The sequence below is a fragment of the Lithobates pipiens genome, unplaced genomic scaffold (genome assembly GCF_037356315.1).
Source record: "Lithobates pipiens isolate NorthernLeopardFrog02 unplaced genomic scaffold, aLitPip1_a1.2 Scaffold_55, whole genome shotgun sequence".
Classification (NCBI taxonomy): domain Eukaryota; kingdom Metazoa; phylum Chordata; class Amphibia; order Anura; family Ranidae; genus Lithobates; species Lithobates pipiens.
In genome coordinates this window covers 1,859,253-1,884,817 of record NW_027507877.1, presented here as the reverse complement: position 1 = coordinate 1,884,817, position 25,565 = coordinate 1,859,253, and the positions used below count along the sequence as shown (strand labels likewise).

At 46.3% G+C, this 25,565-nt stretch overlaps 1 protein-coding gene and 1 pseudogene across 1 annotated transcript in view; both read left to right on the top strand.

Moving 5' to 3' along the window:
* Positions 1 to 799: 799 nt before the first annotated feature.
* The window catches only part of LOC143957710 (cytosolic phospholipase A2 gamma-like), a 136,713-nt gene continuing 111,947 nt past the window's right edge, over positions 800 to 25,565 (top strand). Inside the window, exons 1-5 of the mRNA XM_077467405.1 lie at positions 800 to 950; positions 8,954 to 8,976; positions 15,657 to 15,741; positions 21,033 to 21,178; positions 24,646 to 24,847. Coding sequence (XP_077323531.1) covers positions 936 to 950; positions 8,954 to 8,976; positions 15,657 to 15,741; positions 21,033 to 21,178; positions 24,646 to 24,847 — 471 coding nt within the window. The 5' untranslated portion in view covers positions 800 to 935. The remainder of the gene's footprint in view (positions 951 to 8,953; positions 8,977 to 15,656; positions 15,742 to 21,032; positions 21,179 to 24,645; positions 24,848 to 25,565) is intronic.
* On the top strand, positions 7,360 to 7,449 carry LOC143957728 (U2 spliceosomal RNA; annotated as a pseudogene).

Sequence of the window (25,565 nt, the reverse complement as noted above, 5' to 3'; positions counted from 1 at the left end):
ATCAATGAGCATTCCCTCTCCACCTCCACCAATGAGCATTTCCTCCCCACCTCCATCAATGAGCCTTCTCTCCCCGTCTCCATCAATGAACCTTCCCTCCCCACCTCCATCAATGAGCATTCCCTCCCCACCTCCACCAATGAGCATTTCCTCCCCACCTCCATTAATGAGTCTTCCCTCCACACCTCCATCAATGAGCTTTTGATCCCTACCTCCATCAATGAGCCTTCCCTCCCCACCTCCATCAATGAGCCTTCCCTCACCACCTCCATGAATGAGCCTCCCCTCCTCACTTCCACCAATGAGCCTTCCCCCACCTCCATCTATGAGCCTCCCCTTCCAGCCTTCATCAATAAACCCCCCACCTCCATCATTGAGCCTTCACTCCCCCACCTCCATTAATCCTTACACTTGTCCATTTTTTCTTTTAACACAGCAACTTCAGGAACAACATGTTCACTTGCTGCCTAGTATATCCTATCCATTTGTAGATGCCTTTGTAACCTGATAATCAATGTTATTCACTTTACCTGTCAGCATATGCTTTGACTCATGTTAATTTGTTGTTCGCAAGGCTGGACTTTGAACATTTTATAGATTCTAATCTTTATCACATTGCAGTCTACTGTTCCTTGGAAGAGTTATTTATTGAACGGATCCCCCAACTGTGCCTGGCAAGTTATAATACGATGCAACCTCGTTGGAGGAGTGTGGGAACCACCCAATTATATTACATCAGACCAGGGTTATAAAAGACTCAAAACTCACACCCATTCCAATAAAACCTTCCCAACCACACTTCTCCCATCATCTGATTACTGGTACAGCCATCTCCATCCTGTCTTCTGTATATCTGAGCTCCTCCTCTTCACAAGTCTTACTACTGCATTCTGTTTTATCAGATTTACTGTAGCGGTCATCTACTTTAATTTCCAATGACAGGCAATGAGGTGAGTGACTTTCTATTCATTTTTATCAGTGTGATACTCAATCATTTCATACAAGTAGTGAAGAGCTCATAACAGCCAATCAAAATACATCTGTACTGGATTCTCTAATAAGAATTCTCGATGAAAAAAAAAAAAACGAATTTGGCAAATTAATCACTTCAGCTCCAGAAGATTTTACCCCCTTCTTGACCATGCCATTTTTTTCTATTGGGCACTATGTTACTTTAACTACTTCCTGCCCTTAGGACATCCATGAGTCCTCGGGTTGAAGTAGTTATACCAGGATAATGGGTGCACCTACAGGCATCATCGTGGTATGGATTTTTTTCCGCTGGTGATTACCTTTGTAGCAGAAATGATTTGAGGGTCTATATAGATACTCAAGGGGGTCCAACCCTCTCCCGTCACTACCTTTCCCGGGCTCTACTGTCCCATCAGTTGACCCCCCGGGAGCAGTGCAACCAGCGGCAATTGCTCCGCTGAACAAAGAGAGGAACTGACGTCATTCCTCTCTCTCTGTGAATCTGAAAACCGAGAGTGATGCGTATGTCTTCACTCTTTCATTTCCAGGCTGTTAGTGGCCAGGAAAGCAGCCAATCAGAATGGTCTGTGTCTGATCGGATACATGGGAGGCCAGAGGACGGATTTAGGGTCTAATAGACCCCAGATCTCTACATTTAGAGGACCTGTCATGGCCCATTAAGAGGACGTGGTACAGCCCATTAAGAGGACCTGGCACGGCTCATGCTGTCACAAAGGACGTTGTTAATCCCTTGTGATAGCAATAAATTGATTGCAAAAAAAAAGTGTATAACATAAATAATAAAAAATTAAAGTGCCCTTGTCCCACCATGCTTACGTGCAAATGCAAATATGTTGCTAATGCACTCATATGTAAACGGTGATTGCACCACACATGTGAGGTATTGTCGCGAGCGTCAGAGTGAGAGCAATAATTCTAGCGCTAGACCTCCTGTGCACCTTTAAACTGGTAACCTGTAAACACCTTTAAAGCATTGTGTATGGAGAATTTTAAGCACTTTAGTTTGCTGCCATTCCACGGGCAGACCCAATTTTAAGCATCACATGTTTAGAATCTATTTACTTGGTGTAACATCAGCTTTCACATTATACAAAAATATTTGGGTAAATATTGTTTTTTTTTTTCTTTAAAGTGTATTTTTTCTAAATAAAATGCATTTGAAAAACCGATGCACAATTACCGCGTGACATAAAAAAAAACTGCAACACCAAGATTATATATATATATATATATATATATATAATGTTTGGGGGTTCTAAGTTATTTCATAGCAAGAAAAAGTTGATTCTTACATGTAGGAGAGAAGTGTCAGAACTGGGCCGGATACAAAGTGGTTAACTAGTAATTGGGCGGTCATGCCGCACTGTGTCCAAAAACCGCAGTTTTTTTTTAAATTATTATATAAATGAACAAAAAACTACAACTTTTGAAAAAAAAAAAAATACTATATGTTATAAAACATGCAAATAGAAAAAATATGTGTAGCGCTTGAAAGTGTAATTAACATGGATTACGAAATAATCATATATCAAAGATCATATAGTGAATAATATAAGAAAAAAGTCCATAAAGTGAGAACCAATTTCACAATAAAGCTGGTATGGAGATGGCTGGACCGTCATGGGCAAAGACAGTTCATTGAACAGATGTATTCATGTAAGCCAGCTTGTCTGTAAACATCAAAAGAGGTAGATAAATACTTCTTACCGGCTGTGTTGGACTCACAAAGTCATATGACAGTTGAGTCTGAAAAGGCTTGAGGTCTCACTCTGGGACCAAGGGGTATGTGAAGGGAGGTCCAGTAAGCTGGTGGAGGGACTTCAAACGGCTGTATACTCGATGGTGTGTTTCACGAATGGAGCATCCAGGTAGTCCAAAGACCAGCTCAGACACGGCCCGTTATACCGATAATCCAATCACCCCAAGTGGGGAGGGAAAAGTTTGGGGGTTAAGCCACACAGAGAAGAAAAAAGAAGAAAAAGCTCCACATGGTGCGGGTCAGGCGGTATAAAATGCGAATTTATTAAAGTCAAAAAGTAATTAATGACTTAGGTGATCACAAAAATAGAATAAAAAAGGGGGGTTTAAAAAGCAATGTGGGGTACCAACAGCTAACAGTTGGTACCCCACATTGCTTTTTAAACCCCCCTTTTTTATTCTATTTTTGTGATCACCTAAGTCATTAATTACTTTTTGACTTTAATAAATTCGCATTTTATACCGCCTGACCCGCACCATGTGGAGCTTTTTCTTCTTTTTTCTTCTCTGTGTGGCTTAACCCCCAAACTTTTCCCTCCCCACTTGGGGTGATTGGATTATCGGTATAACGGGCCGTGTCTGAGCTGGTCTTTGGACTACCTGGATGCTCCATTCGTGAAACACACCATCGAGTATACAGCCGTTTGAAGTCCCTCCACCAGCTTACTGGACCTCCCTTCACATACCCCTTGGTCCCAGAGTGAGACCTCAAGCCTTTTCAGACTCAACTGTCATATGACTTTGTGAGTCCAACACAGCCGGTAAGAAGTATTTATCTACCTCTTTTGATGTTTACAGACAAGCTGGCTTACATGAATACATCTGTTCAATGAACTGTCTTTGCCCATGACGGTCCAGCCATCTCCATACCAGCTTTATTGTGAAATTGGTTCTCACTTTATGGACTTTTTTCTTATATTATTCACTATATGATCTTTGATATATGATTATTTCGTAATCCATGTTAATTACACTTTCAAGCGCTACACATATTTTTTCTATTTGCATGCTGAACTTTGTTTGTTTTTGGTGTTAGCTGCTATTTCCTGGCTGTTGAGGCCATTTTGTTATACATGTTTAATTTTAGCGCAGTGTTTTCCCCCTAATTTCATGTTATAAAACATATCCAATAAAAACAAATAAAAAATTAAATTTATTTTAAATTCTGTCCAAAATGTATTCTGCTACATGTCTTTGGTAAAAAAAAAAGAAATCCCAATACGTGTATAATTGATTGGTTTGTGTGAAAGTTATATCATCTACAAACTATGGAATATATACTGTAATTGTTCTCTCTTTATTGTTTTACTACTAATGGCGGCAATCAAAAAGTGTGACGGGCAATCTACACACAACACAAACTGACTCGGGGGGGGGGGGAGGGAACTGACATCACCAGTGACACTAATACAGTGGTCAATGATAATACTATACACTGTCACTAATGATGCTGGCTGGGAAGGGGTTAACATCTAGTGGCAATCAAGGGGTTAAATGTGTGCCTAATGCCGCGTACACACGATCGGACCTTCCGGCGGACCAGAGTCCGGACAATTCGATTGTGTGTGGGCTCCAGCGGACCTTTTCTTCCCAAACGTCCGGCGGACATAGAAATAAGACTGGCTTCAAATTAGTTCGCTAGACTCGGCTTTTAGTGGACAATCCGTTCGTCTGTGTGCTAGTCCGATGGACTAAAACTGACGCTAGGGCAGCAATTGGCTACTGGCTATGAACTTCCTTATTCTACGTCATCACGTTCCAATCCGTCGGACTTTCGTAAACCGTTCGTTTAAAAGTCCGTTGGACCACAGCTGCAAAGTCCGTCGGATTGTCCGCTGGACCAAGTCCGCCGTGTGTACGCGGCATAGCAATGTGTAATGTGTACTGCTTTTTACTACAGATCTCTGTTATACCTTTTCAGGGATAAGACACACAAAGCTTGTTGTTCTCTATTCTTTTCTTCTCTCTCTTTGTTGTTTGTCAACACAGGGCTCTTGGCTGTGATTGGATACAGCCAATCAGCAGGTCTAGGCTGAGACTTGTTGACAGGTTCACAGTGGGTTTTGGCGGGGGGGCATGAGGGTACATCGCTTTACTTGTGCGGGCCATTTGTCTCTCCACAGTACATTCTAGGCGGGCAGTCCACAAGTGGTTAATAAATAGTGAATATACATCTAGTCTCAGAATTCTGTGACTAGAAACGTTCCGAAAGTCACGTCGTCAGTAAAAGCTTCATTAAAAACCTTCATGGCTCATCAATTGGGAGCTTCGCCTCAATGGCGGTCAAAAAATGATTCTTCTACCTGTGACATGAGTGATGGATAATGGGGAGTTTACTGACATATTAACCTCTTAACATATTAACCATATATAACCTCTCCCTCTCCTCTGGCACCTTTCTTTCCCCGCTCAAACATGCACTGGTTACCCCCATACTTAAAAAAACCCTCACTAGACCCCACCCTGGGGGATATACATGGGGACTGGGGGAAATACACCAGATTGGGGGATATACATGAGGACTGGGGGAAATACACCAGATTGGGGGAAATGCATGGGGACTGGGGGATATACATGGGGACTGGGGGAAATGCATGGGGGCTGGGGGAAATGCATGGGGACTGGGGGATATACATGAGGACTGGGGGATATACATGAGGACTGGGGGAAATACACCAGATTGGGGCAAATGCATGGGGACTGGGGGATATACATGAGGACTGGGGGATATACATGAGGACTGGGGGAAATACACCAGATTGGGGGAAATGCATGGGGACTGGGGGATATACATGGGGACTGGGGGAAATGCATGGGGACTGGGGGAAATGCATGGGGACTGGGGGATATACATGAGGACTGGGGATATACATGAGGACTGGGGGAAATACACCAGATTGGGGGAAATGCATGGGGACTGGGGGAAATACACAAGATTGGGGGATATACATGGGGACTGGGAGATACATTGGATTGGGTGCAGTCAAGGTTTGGGTGAAAGTGTTCCAGCTAGGGGGGTGAAGACAGAGCCACACACAGCTCGATTCAGGAAGACCGTTGGACCTAGTGTGATGGAAAGTCCGGTCGTGTGTTACGCGACATTAGACCTCTTTGCTGCCTTCGACACAGTTGACCACCTGCTCCTCCTCAGCGGCTCAGGTACAGTTCTTAGGTAGAAGTGGGATAGGCTTCCCTGAATAAATGAGTTTTCAGGGATATCCTAAAGGTGGACAGGGTAGAGGCTGATCGGACATACCGGGGCAGGGAGTTCCAGAGGATGGGAGAGGCTCTGGTGAAGTACTGTGGGAGATCATGGGAGGAGGTAACAAGGGAGCTAGAGAGCAGCAGATCCTGGGAGGAGCGGAGCGGATGATTTGGGAGATATCTGCAGATGAGGTTGGTGATGTAGCTGAGGGCATGTTGTGGATGGACTTGTATGTTATGGTTAGCATTTTTAATTTTATACAGTGGGGTAGTGAAAGCCAGTGAAGGGATTGGCAGAGAGGACCGGTTAGTGAAGTGTATGAGTGTAGCAGCAGCTTTCATAATAGACTGAAGGGGGGTTAGACTATGTAAGGTCATAGTACAATGAGGCCGTGTTTCGCTGCACAGGAATGCACAGGTGTTCTGTGCATCTCTATGCAGGCAGTCCCATCGATATCTATTGGGACACAGCGGCTGCACAGGAATGCACATGCATTCTGTTCATTCCTGTGCAGGCAGTCCCATTCATGTCATTTTGGATAAAAAAACAAGGAAAGGGGCGCCTCTGAGTATATATCATTAAAAAATGTATAAAAAAAAAAAAATCAATATCCACTTACATGGAAAGAAGTAGAGTTGAGATCAGATACATCTCTGGGCTAATGAGAAGGGACTAACAGATCACAGCGAGTCCGTTTGTTGCCGGCACCTCATCAGATCCAACGAGGATAGGGTGGGATGGCTGAGCACAGCAAATTCTCCTTCAGCTGTCCAGGTAACACATCAAGGTCAGAGGGGGTCAGTGGAGAGACCGACAAACAAGATGTGGGTTCCCGAGAGTGGTATAGGGGGAAGTCTGATGCCAGAGCCTGTAGCTGGCCACTCTGTGGTTCCACAATGTTTGTCCGGTGTCCGCAGTATGGTAACGTCACGGCCGTGTGATCAGAGCCAAAACAAGGATTGGGAAGCAAAAACACAGAGGTGTAACGCGTTTCCGAGCTTTCTTGCTATTAGCAAGCAAGCGGTGTTTGCTTCCCAAGCCGGGCGAACATTGTGGAACCACAGCGTGACCAGCTACAGTCTCTGTGGTCAGACTCCCCCCTATAACCACACCCGGAAACCCACATCTTGTTTGACGGTCTCTCCACTGACCCCCTCCAACCTTGATGTGTTACCTGGACAGCTGAAGGAGAATCTGCTGTGCTCAGCCATCCCACCCTATCCTTGTTGGATCTGATGTGGTACCAGAAACAAACGGACTCGCTGTGATCTATTAGCCCCTTCTCTTAAGCCCAGAGATGTATCTGAACTCAACTCTACTTCTTTCCATGTGAGTGGATATTGTTTTCTTAATAAATGTTTTACTGATATATAATAAGAGGCACCCCTTTCCTTGTTTTTCTCCTAGCTTCTCGGCCTTTTGGCTAAGATCGAGTGTAGTATTTGTTCTTATCAGTTGCCAAGAGGTGGCACTTGCTTCCGTCCCTGCTCTACGGCGAGGTGGATCAGGGGTGGCGGTTGCTATGCAAAACCTGCTGGCGTGAAGGTAACCTGGAGCGGTTCGTAGCCGAAAGGGAAGCCTTCTGATGGGGACGGAGAACCACTGGTCGACACCGAAGGGAGGGGATCCTGGCCTTCTGGCCTGGATTGGGGCAGCTCTAGCTCCGGTCAGTTTTTCGGGAGGGAACGCTGGTTCCCCTTTCTCCCACTGGGGGAACGGCCAGTACTTCCCGAATGTAATTAGGTAGGAGTGATGGGAGCGAGGGTGAGGCCTGATGGCAAAGGGCTCTCACTAAGCTCCTGGATCTCCATGCCTTTCTGCCTGAGGTGGGGGCTGCTGTGGTCTGGGCTGGGGGGTCAGGGATGCTTTTGAAAAGCCTGTGGTAATGTGCCCCTGAAGTGGCAGTTCAGGGGTGCCTTACTTTCACTGCGATTTATCACTTTGATGTTCGGCACCAAGGTCACTTCACCGCAACATATGTATGGACAGAGCCACTGCTCCCAACTTGACATCCATGAGGGCGTATGTCCTCAACTCTCACTGCCTGCTTTAGGGCCATACACCTACACCCGCATGGATGCCAGATCTGTCCTTTCAACCTCTGCATGCCAACTGACATGAATGGAACACTCTATATAAGGATGCACATAACACCTGTCCAGCCCCATTTGGGTAAACACAGCCCTCCATACAGTCCTCCTTGGACATACGCTTTAGTACAACCCATGTGAACGAGGCCTTAGTAGGAATTTTGTGTTTTTTGTAGTGAAAAATGTTGTTTTGTTAAAAAAATGACACAAATATCGTGGGGCCTAAAAAAATCAGTAGCACCATCTTTTTATTCTCCTGGTCATGTGCTTTTAGAAGATATATGGTTTGGGGGGTCTTTTACAAACTCTGAAAGCTGTAAGGGGAAAATGAAAACCTCAAGATTTTTTAGAGAAATTTGGTTACATGCAGTTTTGCGTACGTTAGATTTTTATCATTTCACAAAAAGGCGCAATTTAAAATTTACAAATATTTGATATTTATTAACTCAATACAGGTTAAGCTGTTACATTCAGTATAAATTTAGCAAGAATTTTGTAAAATTTGCTGTGTTTGTATTTTCTAAATTATGATTTTACTGATTAGAAGAATACTGGAAGAGGCAAAGCTTATGGTTGATCTGGGAGGTCAGTGGGGGAGGGGCTTATGTAAACGCGCTCAGCGTACTTTCAGGTTCAACGGTCCCTTGCTTTCAAGATCATTCTGAGTTCCTTTCCGTGAAGCTCCTGCCAACTGCTATGGAATTTCCATTGACTTGTGGAGATAAAATGAGAGGAACAAAAGCCAATATCCATGGGCCACAAATGCAAAACCTCCTTCGGGGGGGGGGGGGGGGGGGGGGTAACCAGAACTTTTCATTGATTGTAAAAGAAAAATTGTATTTTGCCATTTGGTTTGCATCACCGGATTGCTTCTGAACCTCACAATGTGCCTTTTGTGTTCTCACAGGATTATGCTGGCATTGTAGGCGGGTAAGTCAAGCCATTTTTACTTATTTGTTGTTTATTATAGTGAATGAATGAATGATTTGTATAGTGCTACAAATGCGAACTGAATCGCCTCAAGGTGCTTGATCCGTCCTGTGCTTCATGTTCTTCAGTGTGTGGCTTATTTTTGACATATACAGACAGCGCCTCCGCAGTTGAGAAGTGGTGTAGCGTGGGGGTGAGGAGAGGCGGTGCAACATTTAGAGGGGTACAGACAGGGCCGGTGCCACCATAGGGCTGCTCAGGCAACAGGAAAACTAAAACCTCTATGCTCCGTAGGAGAGAGGGCGCAGCGTGGAGGTTTTAGTTTACCTGCTCTTTAGCTGCTAGCTGCTATGACTGTGAAAGCAGAGAAAATGGATCCAAGCATGCAGAGGAAGGGTGGGCAGATCCCAATCTCAAGTGTGTGCAGGCAGTAAGTGTCACACTGTGCAGGGGGGGGTAATAAGGCCTAGGGTGGAGGCAGAGGTCAGGATGGAGGGGGCTTCCTGCTGGTTGCTGCTCTATCCTGACCAGAGGCGTAACTAGAAACCTCAGGGCCCCGGTGCAAGAAATCAGGAAGGGCCCCCCCCCGAAAAGCATGATTTTGATACTATATTTTTTTTCCACTGTACAACAAAGTAAAACATTTCTGTGCAGCCTGTGTCCCGAGTGGAACTTGTGTCACCAGTGCAGTGGTGGCCGTGGAGAGGGGTGGTGGTACTGGAGGTGGGTGGCGGTGGTGGTACTGGAGGGGGATGGTGGTCCTGGAGAGGGGTGGTGGTGGTACTGGAGGTGGGTGGTAGTGGTACTGGAGGGAATAGTGGTCCCGGAGAGGGGTGGTGGTGGTACTGGAGGGGGATGGTGGTCCTGGAGAGGGGTGGCGGTGGTACTGGAGGTGGGTGGCGGTGGGACTGGAGGTGGGTGGCAGTGGTGGTACTGAAGGGGGGGTGGTGGTACTGGAGAGGGGTGGCGGTCCTGGAGAGGGGTGGCGGTACTGGAGAGGGGTGGCGGTGGTACTGGAGGTGGGTGGCGATGGTACTGGAGCGGCATGGTGGTTCTGGAGGTGGGTGGTGGTACTGGAGAGGCATGGTGGTCCTGGAGAGGGGTGGCGGTACTGGAGAGGGGTGGCGGTGGTACTGGAGGTGGGTGGCAATGGTACTGGAGCGGCATGGTGGTTCTGGAGGTGGGTGGTGGTACTAGAGAGGCATGGTGGTCCTGGAGAGGGGTGGCGGTGGTACTGGAGGTGGGTGGCGATGGTACTGGAGCGGCATGGTGGTTCTGGAGGTGGGTGGTGGTACTGGAGAGGCATGGTGGTCCTGGAGAGGGGTGGCGGTACTGGAGAGGGGTGGCGGTGGTACTGGAGGTGGGTGGCAATGGTACTGGAGCGGCATGGTGGTTCTGGAGGTGGGTGGTGGTACTAGAGAGGCATGGTGGTCCTGGAGAGGGGTGGCGGTGGTACTGGAGGTGGGTGGCATGGTGGTGGTACTGGAGAGGGGGTGTGGCGGTGGTACTGGAGGTGGGTGGCACGGGGGTGGTGGTCCTGGAGGTGGGTGGCACGGGGGTGGTGGTACTGGAGGAGGGGTGGCGGTGGTACTGGACATCAGGATCCCCAGATACCCCCCTTACTTTAGGGTCCCTAGACAGTCACCCCCCTTAAAGAGGTTTCTCTGTACCTTGCTGGACTCTGCTGTGCACCTTGGCCCCCAGCAGATCTCTGTACCCCCCCCCCCCACCTGGGGGGAGGCAGCGATCAGCAGCTCTATGATGTTGATGGACGGCGGGATCTTCCTGAGTCTACACACACACACTGGAGAGGGGTCAGCATGGCTGTGAGTGGAGAGCGTGTCTCATGTAAACAGCAGCACAGAGACACCGGGACTTGGGAGTGAAGTTTCGTCCGCTCTCGCAAAGCACACAGCTGATCCTGCTCCCCCTTCGGCCCCCCTCCCCTCCCCTCCTCTCCTCTCCTCTCCTGTGTTCTCTGCGGGAAATGTGAGCTTGTTCGCTTCACACCTGAATGCCCGCAGAGAGCAGAGAACACAGGAGAGGAGAGGAGAGGAGGGGAGGGGAGGGGGGCCGAAGGGGGAGCAGGATCAGCTGTGTGCTTTGCGAGAGCGGACGAAACTTCACTCCCAAGTCCCGGTGTCTCTGTGCTGCTGTTTACATGAGACACGCTCTCCACTCACAGCCCTGTGGATAGCAACCACGCCGGGGCCCCCCCACAGTGATGGAATTCCAGGGCCCAGTCGCAACTGCGACTGTTGCGACCCTGATAATTCCGCCACTGATCCTGACCATACCCCTCTGTGCCTGCAGCTGGTGGGAAGAGGAGGGAAGGCCAAAGCACTATAGGAGGAGCACATGGGGGGCGGGTGAGCAGCAGGGTGAAGGGGGTCCTGTACAGGAGGTGATGATCGGTACAGTGGGAGTGCCTTTACTGGTACTGAGCGTCTTTAGTTCCCCTTTGCAGCAGCTGAAATCCAATTGAAGTAAAAAGGAGGAAGAGCAGACTTTCAGCTGCTGCAGAGAGAGATCCATACAAAGAGATTGGTTCCAGTAATTGCCCCCCACCACACCGATCACCCCCTTCTGTTCACGAATCCCCTGCTGCCCAGGCCCTCCTACTAAACTGTTGGGGCCCGGGCCCTGTACAAGAGGCCCGGATGTTCGTCAGGTATTGGCAACCCTGGTTATATGTTATTGAAAGCTAATCACAAAGAAATGGAAGAGAGTTTATCTGATTAAAAAAAATGCAATTTTATAAATCCCAATTACCCTAAAAACAGGAGAGTTTGTAGAAATGAACGATCAAGGGATCCAATGGACAGCAGCTTACAGGAACCTAAATATACTGTATATTATCACTGTAGCCCCGTCTTCTCACCCTACATGTAAGTACCGGCATACCTGTATATAATAAGGGATGAGCCAAGCATACCTAGGCTCAGTAGAACATATCAAGGGTTTAGATACTGAATCTGAACCTGAATGAAATCAATATAGTACAAGATAAAACAAACCAGTCCAGAACACAAGTTCCAGCCCCCAATGGCCGAGATGTCCACAGAATGCAGATGAAAACCAATGGCCATGCAACAGAGATCCTGTAACTCGCAATAAAAGATCCAGGAAGATCCAATGAGCACAAACAAAAAAGGAACAGCAGAGCAGGATCCTCATTAGTAAGTTAAAGGTAATTTATTGTACCCGTTACCATTTCAAACAGGGGGGGCTGGGATCTGGGGGTCCCCTTGTTAAAGGGGGCTTCCAGATTCCGATAAGCCCCCCACCCGAATACCCCCACAAGCACCGGGTAAAGGTTGTGGGGATGAGGCCCTTGTCCTCATCACCATGGGGACATGATGCTTTGAGGGGTCACAGACCCCCAAAGTATCCTCCCCATGTTAAGGGCATGTGGCCTGGTACGGTTGAGGAGGGGGGGGCGCTCTCTCATCCCCCCCCTCTTTTCCTACGGCTTGCCAGGTTGTGTGCTTGGATAAAGGGTCTGGTATGGATTTTTGGGGGGGAAATCCAAGCCATTTTTTAAAAATTTGACGCAGAGTTCCTCTTAATATCCATACCAGCCCTGAAGGGCCTGGTAATTGAATTTAGGGGGACCCACGCATTTATTTTTTATTTTTTTCAATGACTTTCAATGAATGTTCTCTGTATTACCGGGAGCCGACAATTCATTATAGCTGCGAGTGCTTTTAAATTACTTTTTTTTCTTCAGAAATGACACTTTGTGTAAGGACTGTTCTAAGCACGGGAAACATGCGCCCCTTTACAGGCATACTATACACACCACCCAGGTACAAAATTTAAAGGAATATTACACTTTTATTGTTTCACTTTAAGCATTATTAAAATCACTGCACCTGAAAAAACTTCCGTTTTTAAAACTTTTCTTTTTGCATTGATACATGTCCCCTGGGGCAGGACCCAGGTCCCCAAACACTTTTTTATGACAAGAACTTGCATATAAGCCTTTAAAATTAGCACTTTAGATTTTTCATGTTCGAGTCCCCTAGACTTTAACGGTTTTCGGATGTTCGAACAAATTTATTGCCTGTTCCAATGTTCTGATGCGAACCGAACTGCGTGTGTTTGGCTCATCCCTACTGTTCACGATGGAACTCACATTTCTCCAGTTTTCTCTTAGTTTCTGAAGCACACGACAGACATCTGTGTGGTGGCTCTCCAGGGACTTGGTATATATGAGGATATCATTTAGATAAACCACCACACATAACTGCAACAAATCTCGGAGGACATTGTTAATAAATTCATGGAAAACTGACAGGGCGTTACAAAGGCCAAAAGGCATTACAATGTACTCATAATGGCCTGTTCTGGTATTAAACACAATTTTCCACTCGTCCCCCTCCTTAATCCACATTGTATGCCCCTCTCAAATCAGGCTTCATGAAAACTGTTACCACCTTGAGGCAGTCAAATAACTCTGCAATCAATCGGGTAGGCATTCCTAATCATGAAACGATTGAGACCCCTATAATCAATACAAGGTCTCAGTTTACCACTCTTCTTCACAAAGAAGAAATCAGCACCATCAGGAGACGAGGATTTGCGGATCAAACCTCGAGAAAGTGCATCTGCAACATACTCCTCCATGGCCTTATCCTCCAGGACCGACAAATGGTAAACCCGGCCATGAGGGAGTATGGCACCAGGTTGAAGGTCAATTGCGCAATCATACGAATGGTGTGGAGGCAAACTACCGGCTTGACCTTTGTCAACGGCATTGCTAAAAATCGCAGTACTTGTCCGGCAGGGAGGAGAGTGAAGAGGTGCACAGGACCTTGGATACCTTCAGGAAGCATGTCTCACTGGATTGTGGTGACCAGGAGAGAACCTCAGCACAGAGCCAATCAAAAGAGGGGTTGTGCCTCTGTAACCAAGGATAACCCATAACCAGCGGAAACCAAAGTGAGGAAATAACTTGGAATTGGATTATCTCATGGTGAAGAGCCCCTATGACCATGGACAATGGAACCGTCTCATGAGTCACATGGGCAGGCTGAAGAGGTCTCCCATCAAGAGCCTCAATGGCAAGTGGAGTGCCATGCAGCTGCAGCGGAATCGAGTGCTGCAAAACAAATGCAGCATCAATGAACAGACCTGCAGCCCCAGAGTCGATTAGAGCCTGTATCTCGATGGACGACTCAGCCCAAGAAAGGGTGACCGAAACCAGGGGCTTATCCTTCTGGAGAACTGGGGATGAAACAACATCACCTAAGGTCTGTCCATGACAGGACCTCAAGGTTCGGGCGTTCCCTGGACAGGTAGGACAAAAAGTGACCTGCCTGGCCACAATAAAGACACAATCTCTCCCTCCTCCTAAAGGTTCTCTCATCCGCAGAGAGACGCGTGAAGCCCAGGTGCATGGGTTCATCTTCACTGACCAACTCGGTACCAGGAGGCATGGGAGGTGAGGGAGGCATGGAAGGTGAGGGAGGCACGGGTGGCACTGCAAAGCTCGGAGGCAAACATACAGGAGGCTTCCGCAAGCGCTCCTTAAAAGAGTCTTTCTCTGAGTCTGGAGTCAATGAGGATGGCAAACGAGATCAAGCTCTCCAGCTCAGTGGGTATATCTCGGACTGCTATCTGCCAGACCCGATTTAGACTTGTGCAAATGACAAACTTACCGACACCGGGGACTAAGGCTACATTCACACGTAGGCGTATTGACAAAGTAGCTCACGCAGCTTTTTGTTGCGTTGGGAATTCCAGTGCAAATAGCCTATAAGTTCCACAACATGGCTTACTTGCTGGACTTCAAATTCTGTAATCTTTATTGTTCTGCATAGGAATCTATGGGCTTTTCTGGCTAGAGTTTCTCCCTTTGCTGACGGGAGAACACAACATTCAGCACAACAACAGAATGTGAAAGTAAACTCATTGTAAAGAGGGAAATGTCCTCTCCTCCATGTTTCTGTAGTCCACCACCCGACTACAAGCACCATTAAATAGGAGGTCGATGAGCCACAACTTGAGGGACCCCTAGAAACCTTCGAGGATTCCACAGGATCCGGGTTGAGAAAATCTGCTCTAATGGGAATGTTCAAGAGTGAGAGATTTTTATTCACTGGAGTTTTAATGACTTCCTGCTCTATCCAGAAAGGAAAAAGTCTTAGCTCTAGAGAAACTTTAAAGCCTTTGTTACCCCAACACTTCATATTTCTGATATGTGACTGCTGTACCATGTACTTGTATGATAAAGTCGCCTTTTCTCTTTGTATTGCTTCCTTTGTGTGAAATCCCCGGTGATCCTGTCAGTCCCTCTGCTTTCCTATTAATAACTGACCCGACTAAGCCGAAGAGCACAGCACGGTCAGTTCTCTAGCTATGCTGGGAATCTCATTTGAGGAGATGTAGCCTGCTCTCCTCGAATGATCAGACTTGTCCTGACATGCCCCCGCTGCACAGCCTATCACTGGGAAGACAAATGTGTTGCTGTTCCTCCCCCTCCAGCTCTTATGCAGCTGAGAACAGAGGGAATGTGATCACTTAAAAAAAAAAACAAGGTATTTATAATGTTTTTTTTATATTTTTCATTTCTATTTTAAACTGAATGAAATGTTTTACAAGGTGACCGTTTACAATCACTTTAATTGTATTCTGTTTATAATATTTTTTTAATGTTTTTTTTTTCCACTTTACAGATTAGAAGGGGAAACTAAATCCATCAATGCAAGAAAGAGAAAAGTAAAGAAGGCGATTTCATCTTTAGGCATGAATGTTGGAGAGGTAAAGATTTTCTAGTATTTGCCTTGTAAACTTGATGCTGAACAACCAAAAACAGCCGGGTAAATTGACCAAGTGACCTTCGTATAAGTGAGCTTTCCCTTCAGCCTTATACTATTAGGCTTCATGCACACTGGATGTTTTTGCCGTTGCTCCTAGAGGCATCTTTGTTTTTTTCTTTGGCCTCTGAACTCCCCTGTAAGTTAGCCTATAAGTCCGTGCGCACATACTGCAGGCTTTTAGCAGCATTTAGTGGCAGGGGCTTCTAGAGGCAGGAAAAAAAAAAACAGTGCGTCCAGGACGGAGCCGCAATTATTTACCCTGTTTTTCCGAAAATAAGACCTAGCGTGATTGTCTGTGATGTCTGCAATATAAGCCCTACCCCCCCCCCCAATAAGCCCTACCCTGTTTCCTCCTAAAATAAGCCCTATCCTGAAAATAAGACCTACTTTAACTAGGGCTTATTTGGAGGGTAGGGCTTATATTGCAGCCACCACCGACAATCGCGTTAGGTCTTGTTTTCAGGGGAAACCGGGTATTCTGGCCAATAAAATGAAATAACGACCAAAAGCTTGACTCTTGTAAAAGCTCCTAAAAGCTTGTGTAGCACCCTCTAGTGTGTGCTAGAAGTAGTGTAGGATGTGTTAGCCCTTGTACACACGGTCGGACATTCCGACCACAAAATCCGTCAGATTTTTCCCAACGGAATTTTGTCCGAAACTGGTGTTGCATACACACTGTCGGACAAAGCTGTCGGAAAATCAGATCGTTCGGAACGTGATGACGTTGCGACGGGACTATGTTGCTGCTAGTAGCCAATAGCTTTGGTTTTGTAATTTGATCTGAGCATGCGTGGCACTTTGTCCGATTGGAATTCTCTACAAAAGATCGGACTTCGTCCGATCGGATCATGTTGTTGGAAAATTTTATATCCAGCTCTCAAACTTTGTTGGTCAGACATTCAGACGGAAAAAGTACAATGGAGCACACACACGGTCGTATTATCTGACAACACGGTCCGATCGGACATTTTCCGTCGGAATGTCCGACCGTGTGTACAAGGGCTTAGAGTTTAGAGTAGGTAAATTCTAGCTAGCTCAGAGCTAATACAAAGAATTACCGCTCTAAGGTAATGACTTCTCCCAAAACAGCTGTCTCCACAATCCCACAGGGTGCTGGCTCTGTTTGCAACAGGAACTGAAGTAGAAAAGATGTAGCTGGATAGCCGCACTCCGAATGATTCAACTTTATTTCAAAAATGTAATTCAAATGTAATTCAAATCATAGCATCTAGGCTGGTAAACAGCTATGACTAAGCACCGTGTTCGGTGTGAAACATGTCAGCGGCTGTGATACAAGCCTAGATGCTATGATTTTATTTACATTTTTGAAATAAAGTTGAATAATTCGGAGTGCGGCTATCCAGCTACATCTTTTCTACTTTAGCTCAGAGCTAAGTCTGAGCCATGGAATCTGGGTCAGGGTTCAGAGACGTTCAGGGCTGGGTGACTTATCCTGACAGCCTTCTGGTGCCTCCCCCTGGTCTAGAAGGTTGGATAATTTTCTAGAATTAGTGGGCGGAGGTTAGGAGGCGCTGCCTTGAATATTTATGAGTGGTTGGCCAATCTCCAGTAATGGGCTGGTAGGGGGCAGAGCTTACCCCATAAATAGACATGAGCCATGCCAACAAGAGCAGTCAGGTGGAAGATGGAGATACAGTCCTGCGGAGGATGTCGGTGGCCCTCAGGGGTGCCCCCTAGTCTAGGGAGGGGTGTCCTGACCTTGGGCTGGGGCTCGGGTGCTGGAAGGATCCTGCCATAAGACAGAGGAGGAAGCTCTTCCTGGAGGCACGGGAGCAAGAGAGGACAGAGTGTGTAGATCAGCACTGCTGGGGACTGACAATGGAGGAGACTGCTACATGTAGTCAGTCTCCCTGAAGACAGCAGTGTCCTGAAGTCTTCATCCTTCCCTGGAAGATCTCCTGAGAGTCAGATGGTAGGGCTGGGGAAGAGTCAGTTGAGAGGACTGGTGTGATAGTTAGCCTGGGGGTGGGGGGCTAGTGAAGGGGCAGCTGAAGCCAGGTGGGTTGGCAGTGCCTGGAGGGGTGGTGCTGGGATCAGTAACCACATGGGAGAAGTACAAGCTGTTTTCAGTAAAACTTTGCAACACAACAAAGGGCTACGAGTTCCTGCCTGTAAAGGGCTATTCTAAAATCTGACTGGGAGCCTGTATTTGAGTGCAAGTGTGTGCAGGAGGCAAGTGAAGGACACTGTATATAGACTGTATATAGGAAGATGTTCCTGAAGTTGTTGCTGACATTTTGGTGACGTCAAGTGGGCATCCCATAACTTCCCATCCTTATCCAAGTTATTAACCCCCTAATAGATAAAAAAAAAAAAAGTCACAGACTGTTCTCTGACTACGAGTCTGAAGTGCCTTTTAACATTTTGGTGTGCCTGGCTGTGCAGGGTGGGAGATCCAAGTTCATCAGCAGTCCCTACAAGGGTGTGCGATATTGGTATAAGCTTAAGACTCTTCTACAACATACCTCCCAACATTTTGAGATGGGAACGAGGGACACCTACTAACAAAGGTATATAGGCATAGGATACGCCCCCTGCCACACCCCCTTAAAGGAGAATTGACCAAAAAAAAGGTTAATTAAATCCACAAGGGCTTTTTTTACCATTGCTATTCCTTTGTATTGACAGACGAAAAGCAAGCTCTGGACTGCCGCACTCTTCAGAAGACCACTTTTTTATTGGAAAATCACATCACAGCTCAACAAACACAGCAAACAAGGAAAAATTAGCAATTTTTCCTTGTTCGCTGTGTTTGTTGAGCTGTGTTGTGATTTTCCAATAAAAGAAAGTGGTCTTCTGAAGAGTGCGGCAGTCCAGAGCTTGTTTTTCGTCTGTTGCTAGTGGTAATAGCCGGCACCTGTGGCTTCCCATCAGAAGAGGCAGTTTACAGCCTGCATGTGTGCTCCCGGAGCGGTGAGATCCCTTCTCCTTCATATTCCTTTGTATTGGCTTTTAAAAAAATTAATGCTGCGTACACACGATCGGAATTCTCGTCGGAAAAAGGTCTGATGGTTTTCCCGACGGAATTCCGCTCAAGCTGTCTTGCCTGCACACCAAATTCTGATCATTTATAACGCGGTGACGTAAAAACGCATACGACGGGACTAGAAAAGGGAAGTTCAATAGCCAGTAGCCAATAGCTTCCGTCTCGTAGTTGAATCTGTGCATGCGTGATTTTTGGCGTGTCGGAATTGCATACACACGATCGGAATTTCCGATGGAAAGTTTTTTCCGTCATGAAAATTGAGAACAGCTAAATTCCGATGGAGCCTACACACGGACGCATTTTCCAATGAAAAGCTCTCTTCTGTCTTTTTCTGGCCGGAATTCGGATCGTGTGTACACGGGCATTACAGATGCAGCTATTTAGAATTAAAGTGGTTGTAAACCCTTACAAACCACTTTGACCTACAGGTAAGCCTAGATTAAGGTTTACCTGTAGGTCCAAGAAATATCTCCTAAACCTACACGGTTTAGGAGACAATTGCCAAAAGACAGGCACCGCTGTCTGAGCACTGCCGCTGTTAACGTCGATATGCCGCGAGTGGCGGCTCCTGTGCGCATGCGCGGGAGTGACGTCATCACAGCTCCATCCAAAGACAGCGCCGGAGCAGCGAGACCCACCAAGAAGATGGAGGCTCCGTACACAAGTGGACAGCGGTGACTTCGCTGGCTCCTGTGTCAGGTAAGTGACACATAATGGGCTGCTATGCGATGCGATGCATAGTAGTCCATTATGCTTTACCTTTGCAGGGAATCAAAGAGGAAGTAACACCAATCAGGGTTTTCTTCCTCTTTAACCACTTCCCGACCAGCGCACGACGATGTACGTCGACAGAATGGCACGGGCAGGCATATTGGCGTACATGTACGTCCAATCTTCAATGCCGCCCTGCCATCGGGAGCGCGCCACCAGCGGCGTGCTCCCGAGCTGGTCGGGACCCCTGTGAGTCTGGTCGCGGGACCCGTGGACTCGATCGCCGCGGGCATACCCGCGATCGTCTTACGGGACGGCTGAATGGAGGAAATGCCGTGTAAACAGCATTTCTCCATTCTGCCTAGCAACTAGTGACGCTGATCTCTGCTCCATGTGATTGGAGCAGAGATCAGTGTTCACTAAATGAAAGCCCAGCCCCCCCACAGTTAGTAACACACCCCTAGGAACACTTAACCCCTACACTGCCACCCACTGGTTAACCCTTTCACTGCCAGTGTCATTTACACAGGCATCACATCATTTATATAGCAGTGATTACTGAATAAATGACAATGGTCCCAAAAATGTGTCAAAAATGTCCGATGTGTCCGCCATAATGTCGCAGTCACAATAAAAATCGCTGATCGCCGCCATTACTAGTAAAAAAAAAAATAATAAAAAATTATTAATAAAAATGCTATAAAACTATCCCTATTTTGTAAACGCTATAACTTTTGTGCAAACCAATCAATAATCGCTTATTGCGATTTTTTTTTACCAAAAATATGTAGAAGAATACGTATCGGCCTAAACTGAGGGAAAAAATGTTTTTTTTATATATTTTTGGGGGATATTTATTATAACAAAAAATAAAAAATAATGGGTTTTTTTCAAAATTGTCGCTCTATTTTTGTTTATAGCGCAAAAAATAAAAACCGCAGGGGTGATCAAATACCACCAAAAGAAAGCTCTATTTGTGGGAAAAAAAGGACGTCAATTTTGTTTGGGAGCCACGTCGCACGACCGCGCAATTGTCAGTTAAAGCGACGCAGTGCCGAATCGCAAAAAGTGGTCTGGTCTTTGACCAGCAAAATGGTCCGGGGGCTGAAAGTGGTTAGGATGAAAGGTTTAGCACTGGGAAACATTTTTTGACAGACAAAAAGTGCATTTCATATACGACTATATGGATCAGACCAAAAATGAGGGACAAATGAAGGGGAACAAGGGACATTGCTCCAAATCAGGGACAGTTCCTTTGAAATCAGGGACAGTTGGGAGCTATGTTACAAGCGTTAGGCATTTATTTTCTGCAAAAACGCTGCTGGCTTCTAGGAGAGTTAAATAAACTTCCTGTGTGTATAAGGCCTTAGAACACTCCACACGGATGTTGGTTTATTCTACACTTGTCCCCCACACGATGCCATGTTTTTTTATTAATTTCTTACCAATGTCCAATACATATTCCATCTGTAACATAACAGCCATGATCATTTTTTTTTTTTTTTTTTTTTAAGAATTGCGACCCTCCTGTAATCGCGGTCTTGGGATCGGGGGGTGGACTCCGTGCCATGATTGGTTTTCTGGGAACAATCTCGAAACTGGTCGAATTAAAGCTTTTAGGCGCCGTTACATACATGGCTGGGATATCTGGATCAACATGGTATGTAGATTATACCAATTTATACAGCAATTTGTTTTTATCGTATAATATAACAGCTACTGCTTTTTTTTGTAACCATATTGACCCCCAGGACCCACATGTTAAAATCATCATATTTTTTTTGCTATATTTTATACAATTTTTTTTTTGCACATAAATGCAATTTTATACACCATTTTTTGATAAAATATAAAAGATGGGGTTGCATCGAGTATAGAGACATTAAACATGTCAGAAACTTAAAATTGAGCACATCTGTGAAATGGCGGGAAAACAACAGTGCCTACAATTGTTCATAGCCGACGGTTTAACCGCTTGACCGACTGCCTCACGTAGATATACGTCGGCAGAATGGCACGGGCAGGCAAAGCAACGCGTATACATACGTGGCTTTGAATCTGCCGCCTAGTGTGCATGCGTGCGCCCGTCGCGGTCTCCGTTACCGTGCTTGCGCGACCCGCGGACTCGATGTCCGCCGGTGTTCCGCGATCGGGTCACAGAACAGCAGAACGGGGAGATGCCTTTGTAAACGAGGCATCTCCCCGTTCTGCCTAGAGCAGTGTTTCTCAACTCCGATCCTCGAGGCGCCCCAACAGGTCATGTTTTCAGGCTTCCCATTATTTTGCACAGGTGATTTGATCCGTTTCAGTGCCTTAGTAATTACCACAGCCGCTTCGTCTGAGGGAAATCCTGAAATCATGACCTGTTGGGGCGCCTTGAGGACTGGAGTTGAGAAACACTGGCCTAGAGACAGGACACTAATCATCTGCTCCCTGTCATCACGAGCGGCGATCGGTGTCCTGTCACAGTAAGCCCCGCCCCCCACAGTTAGAATCACTCCCTAGGACACACTTAACCCCTTGATCATCCCCTAGCAGGTAAACCCCTTCACTGCCAGTGCCATTTACACAGTAATCGGTGCATTTTTATAGCACAGATCTCTGTATAAATGTGAATGGTCCCAAAACAGCGTCAAATGTGTCCGATGTGTCCACCGTAATGACGCAGTCATGATAAAAATCGCCGATCCCCGCCATTACTAATAAAAAAATATAATAAAAATGCCATAAAACTATCCCCTATTTTGTAGACGCTATACATTTTGCGCAAACCAATCAATATACGCTTATTGCATTTTTTTTTTTTTTTACCAGAAATATGTAGAAGAATACGTATTGGCCTTGGGGAAAAAAAAAATTTATATAATTTTTGGGGATATTTATTATAGCAAAAAGTAAAAAATATTGTTTTTTTTTCCAAAATTGTCGCTCTATTTTTGTTTATAGTGCAAAAAATAAAAAACCGCAGGGGTGATCAAATACCACCAAAACAAACTCTATTTGTGGGGGGAAAAAAAGGACGTCAATCTTGTTTGGGAGCCACGTCGCACGGCCGCGCAATTGTCAGTTAAAGCGACGCAGTGCCGAATCGCAAAAAGTGGCCCGGTCATTTGGCAGCCAAATCCTCTGGGGCCGAAGCGGTTAAAAGACTTTATGGGTCTTCAGATTAGAGTTAACTATGAATTATGTCCCTAGAATTAGGAGATTTTTCTGATATGTGGCACAGTTTCTGTTTACGTACATGTGTAGGTCCTATGTGCATGTGTGAATTTGTATACATGTGCAGTGGGGGGCAAGGGGTGCTTTCATATTTTTTTTAACTATTTGTATTTATTTTTTAACCATTTCATTTTTTTTTTATACATTTTTTTTTTCATCGTATGCTGTCACAAGGGGGCAAACAAGTCCCCTAGTTGAGAGCATAGGCAAGTGACAAGTTCATCAGGGGTCTATTTAACCCCCATTGTTTCCCCAGCCTTCACTGCAGCTAATCAAGCACAGATCAGGCTTTATTACTTGATGGGGATGACAGCTGTGAAACCGAAATGATGAAATCATCGCCAGGTTCATTATTTGCAGGGGAGATCAGGAAATGGATGTTCCTCCATCTCCTCCTGATTAACGAATGATACATTTTCAGTGGTCCTGGGCTCCCTGGAGGAACAGTAGAGGCAGTGATCCACCATGGGGGTGCCGTTAAGGGGGGGGGGCTGCCTTTCTGACTACTGTAAAAGTGATCATGGGGATGGAGAGGCACCTGGATCATTTTTACTAAACAGATGAACACTGGCTGGAAAAAATTGAAACCAAACTTATGCAGCTGCAACCATGAGATTGCTTCAACCACTTGAAGTCTGGAACGTTTCTGTGACGGAACCGATCCCGCACTCTGAGTGCTTCCGTTTATATACCGCTTCCTAAGTCCTGGAACACAAGTCCAATGGATCTGGCTATAGGAACCCTCAAGCACTAGAGGACACCAGCCTTGGAGGACATCAGGAATGACCTTTATTTGAGATCTCACACCAAATTTATATACAGCGGGGTGACTAAAACCTGCTCTTGGGTTGGAAAGCACTTGCCCTGTTTTATACCAGCGAGCTGGAGGGCTCCAATCCAGAGGTCCACCCGAATCCGCTGCCTGAGCTCCAGGTATTCATCCTCAGACACAGTGCTGGTGTATGCTGAAAGGACGATCCGCAGCAGCCCCGGGAACTCTGATGCCAGGTCCATATCTCCGCTGGGGTGACTTAAGTCTGCTATCCTGATCTTGGATCCCAGTGGAGGTTTGGATGTCCTAGACTGCAGGAAGCAACCCACTGCTTGCCACCATTGTAACGGAACCGATCCATCACTCCGATTGAGTGTTTCCGTCTATATACCGTTTCCTAAGTCCTGGAACACAAGTCCAATGGATCTGGCTATAGGAACCCCCAAGCACTAGACGACACCAGCCTTGGAGGACATCAGGAATGACCTTTATTTGAGATCTCACACAAAATATATATACAGCGGGGTGACTAAAACCTAACCTAATTAGCATGAGCTAATTATCTAATCAACACTCAGACTAGTTTGACTGAAGGGATAAGACTTTTCGGCTCCTAGCTCACAATTCAATAAACATTACTATAAACATAAACAACGGGTTAATTAGCACAAACAACAACGTTTGGAATGTCCTTACAAGCCAGGCTAGACTCATTTACTCAAGAGACAGGTGGCTGGAGTTGATGACATTAGCATCTGACAGTGTGTGTCCCAACAGCATGAGACAACACATCATATATACATATATACAGCATTGAATCTGACTATCACAGATTATAGTGGGGTTCTCATTCACCCTGTGCCCCTTAAAATCCACGGCCCATAATCGATCGGCAAGAGGCTCACACTCAGTCCTCTCAAAAAGCCTGTGTCCCGGCTAGGTCTGTCACAGTTTCAACATGGCCTCAGGACATCAAGTGATTAGACAACAAATTGAGAACAATTCTAATCCAGACAAAGCAAGTAACATGGATGTCAAAACCAGTGATAATGAAATATATATACCGAGTTATTTTAAACAAATGTTACATGGATAGCTTACCTATCAAAATCGAACTTACTACTTTAACGTTGCAGGTGTATGTCCTCTCTGTATTCGAAACAATACTGGTCAGACTTTTCACACATGGAACAACTGGAGATACAGTTACGTCAGCGAATGAAAAAGCAGAATAAACGGCAAGGTTCATGGAAGAAGATAAAAGAGAAATTTCTTGGAGACTCGTACTCTCTGACGGATGTTTGGGCCTATACGTTTGTCTTCCGTGCCTTGAATTCAGTAAGTCCCACCCGGGTCCTCTCCGAGGTTTGGAACCCAGGAGAACCTTTAGCTGCGGGGTGGCTTGCCTTTGGCTTCTTCCCAGGCATGTGCTGGCCATCGGGACTACCGGGAGTTTCCCGGTGGGCCGATGGCTCAGTGGGCCACTCTGATGTAAGGGGGCTGGTGATGGGACACTCTGATGTAAGGGGGCTGGTGATGGGACACTCTGATGTAAGGGGGCTGGTGATGGGCCACTCTGATGTAAGGGGGCTGGTGATGGGACACTCTGATGTAAGGGGGCTGGTGATGGGCCACTCTGATGTAAGGGGGCTGGTGATGGGACACTCTGATGTAAGGGGGCTGGTGATGGGACACTCTGATGTAAAGGGGCTGGTGATGGGACACTCTGATGTAAGGGGGTGCTGATGGGACACTCTGATGTAAGGGGGTGCTGATGGGACACTCTGATGTAAGGGGGTGCTGATGGGATACTCTGTTGTAAGGGGGATGGTGATGGGACACTCTGATGTAAGGGGGTGCTGATGGGATACTCTGTTGTAAGGGGGCTGGTGATGGGACACTCTGATGTAAGGGGTGGTGATGGGACACTCTGATGTAAGGGGTGGTGATGGGACACTCTGATGTAAGGGGGCTGGTAATGGGACACTCTGATGTAAGAGGTGCTGATGGGACAATCTGTTGTAAGGGAGCTGGTGATGGGACACTCTGATGTAAG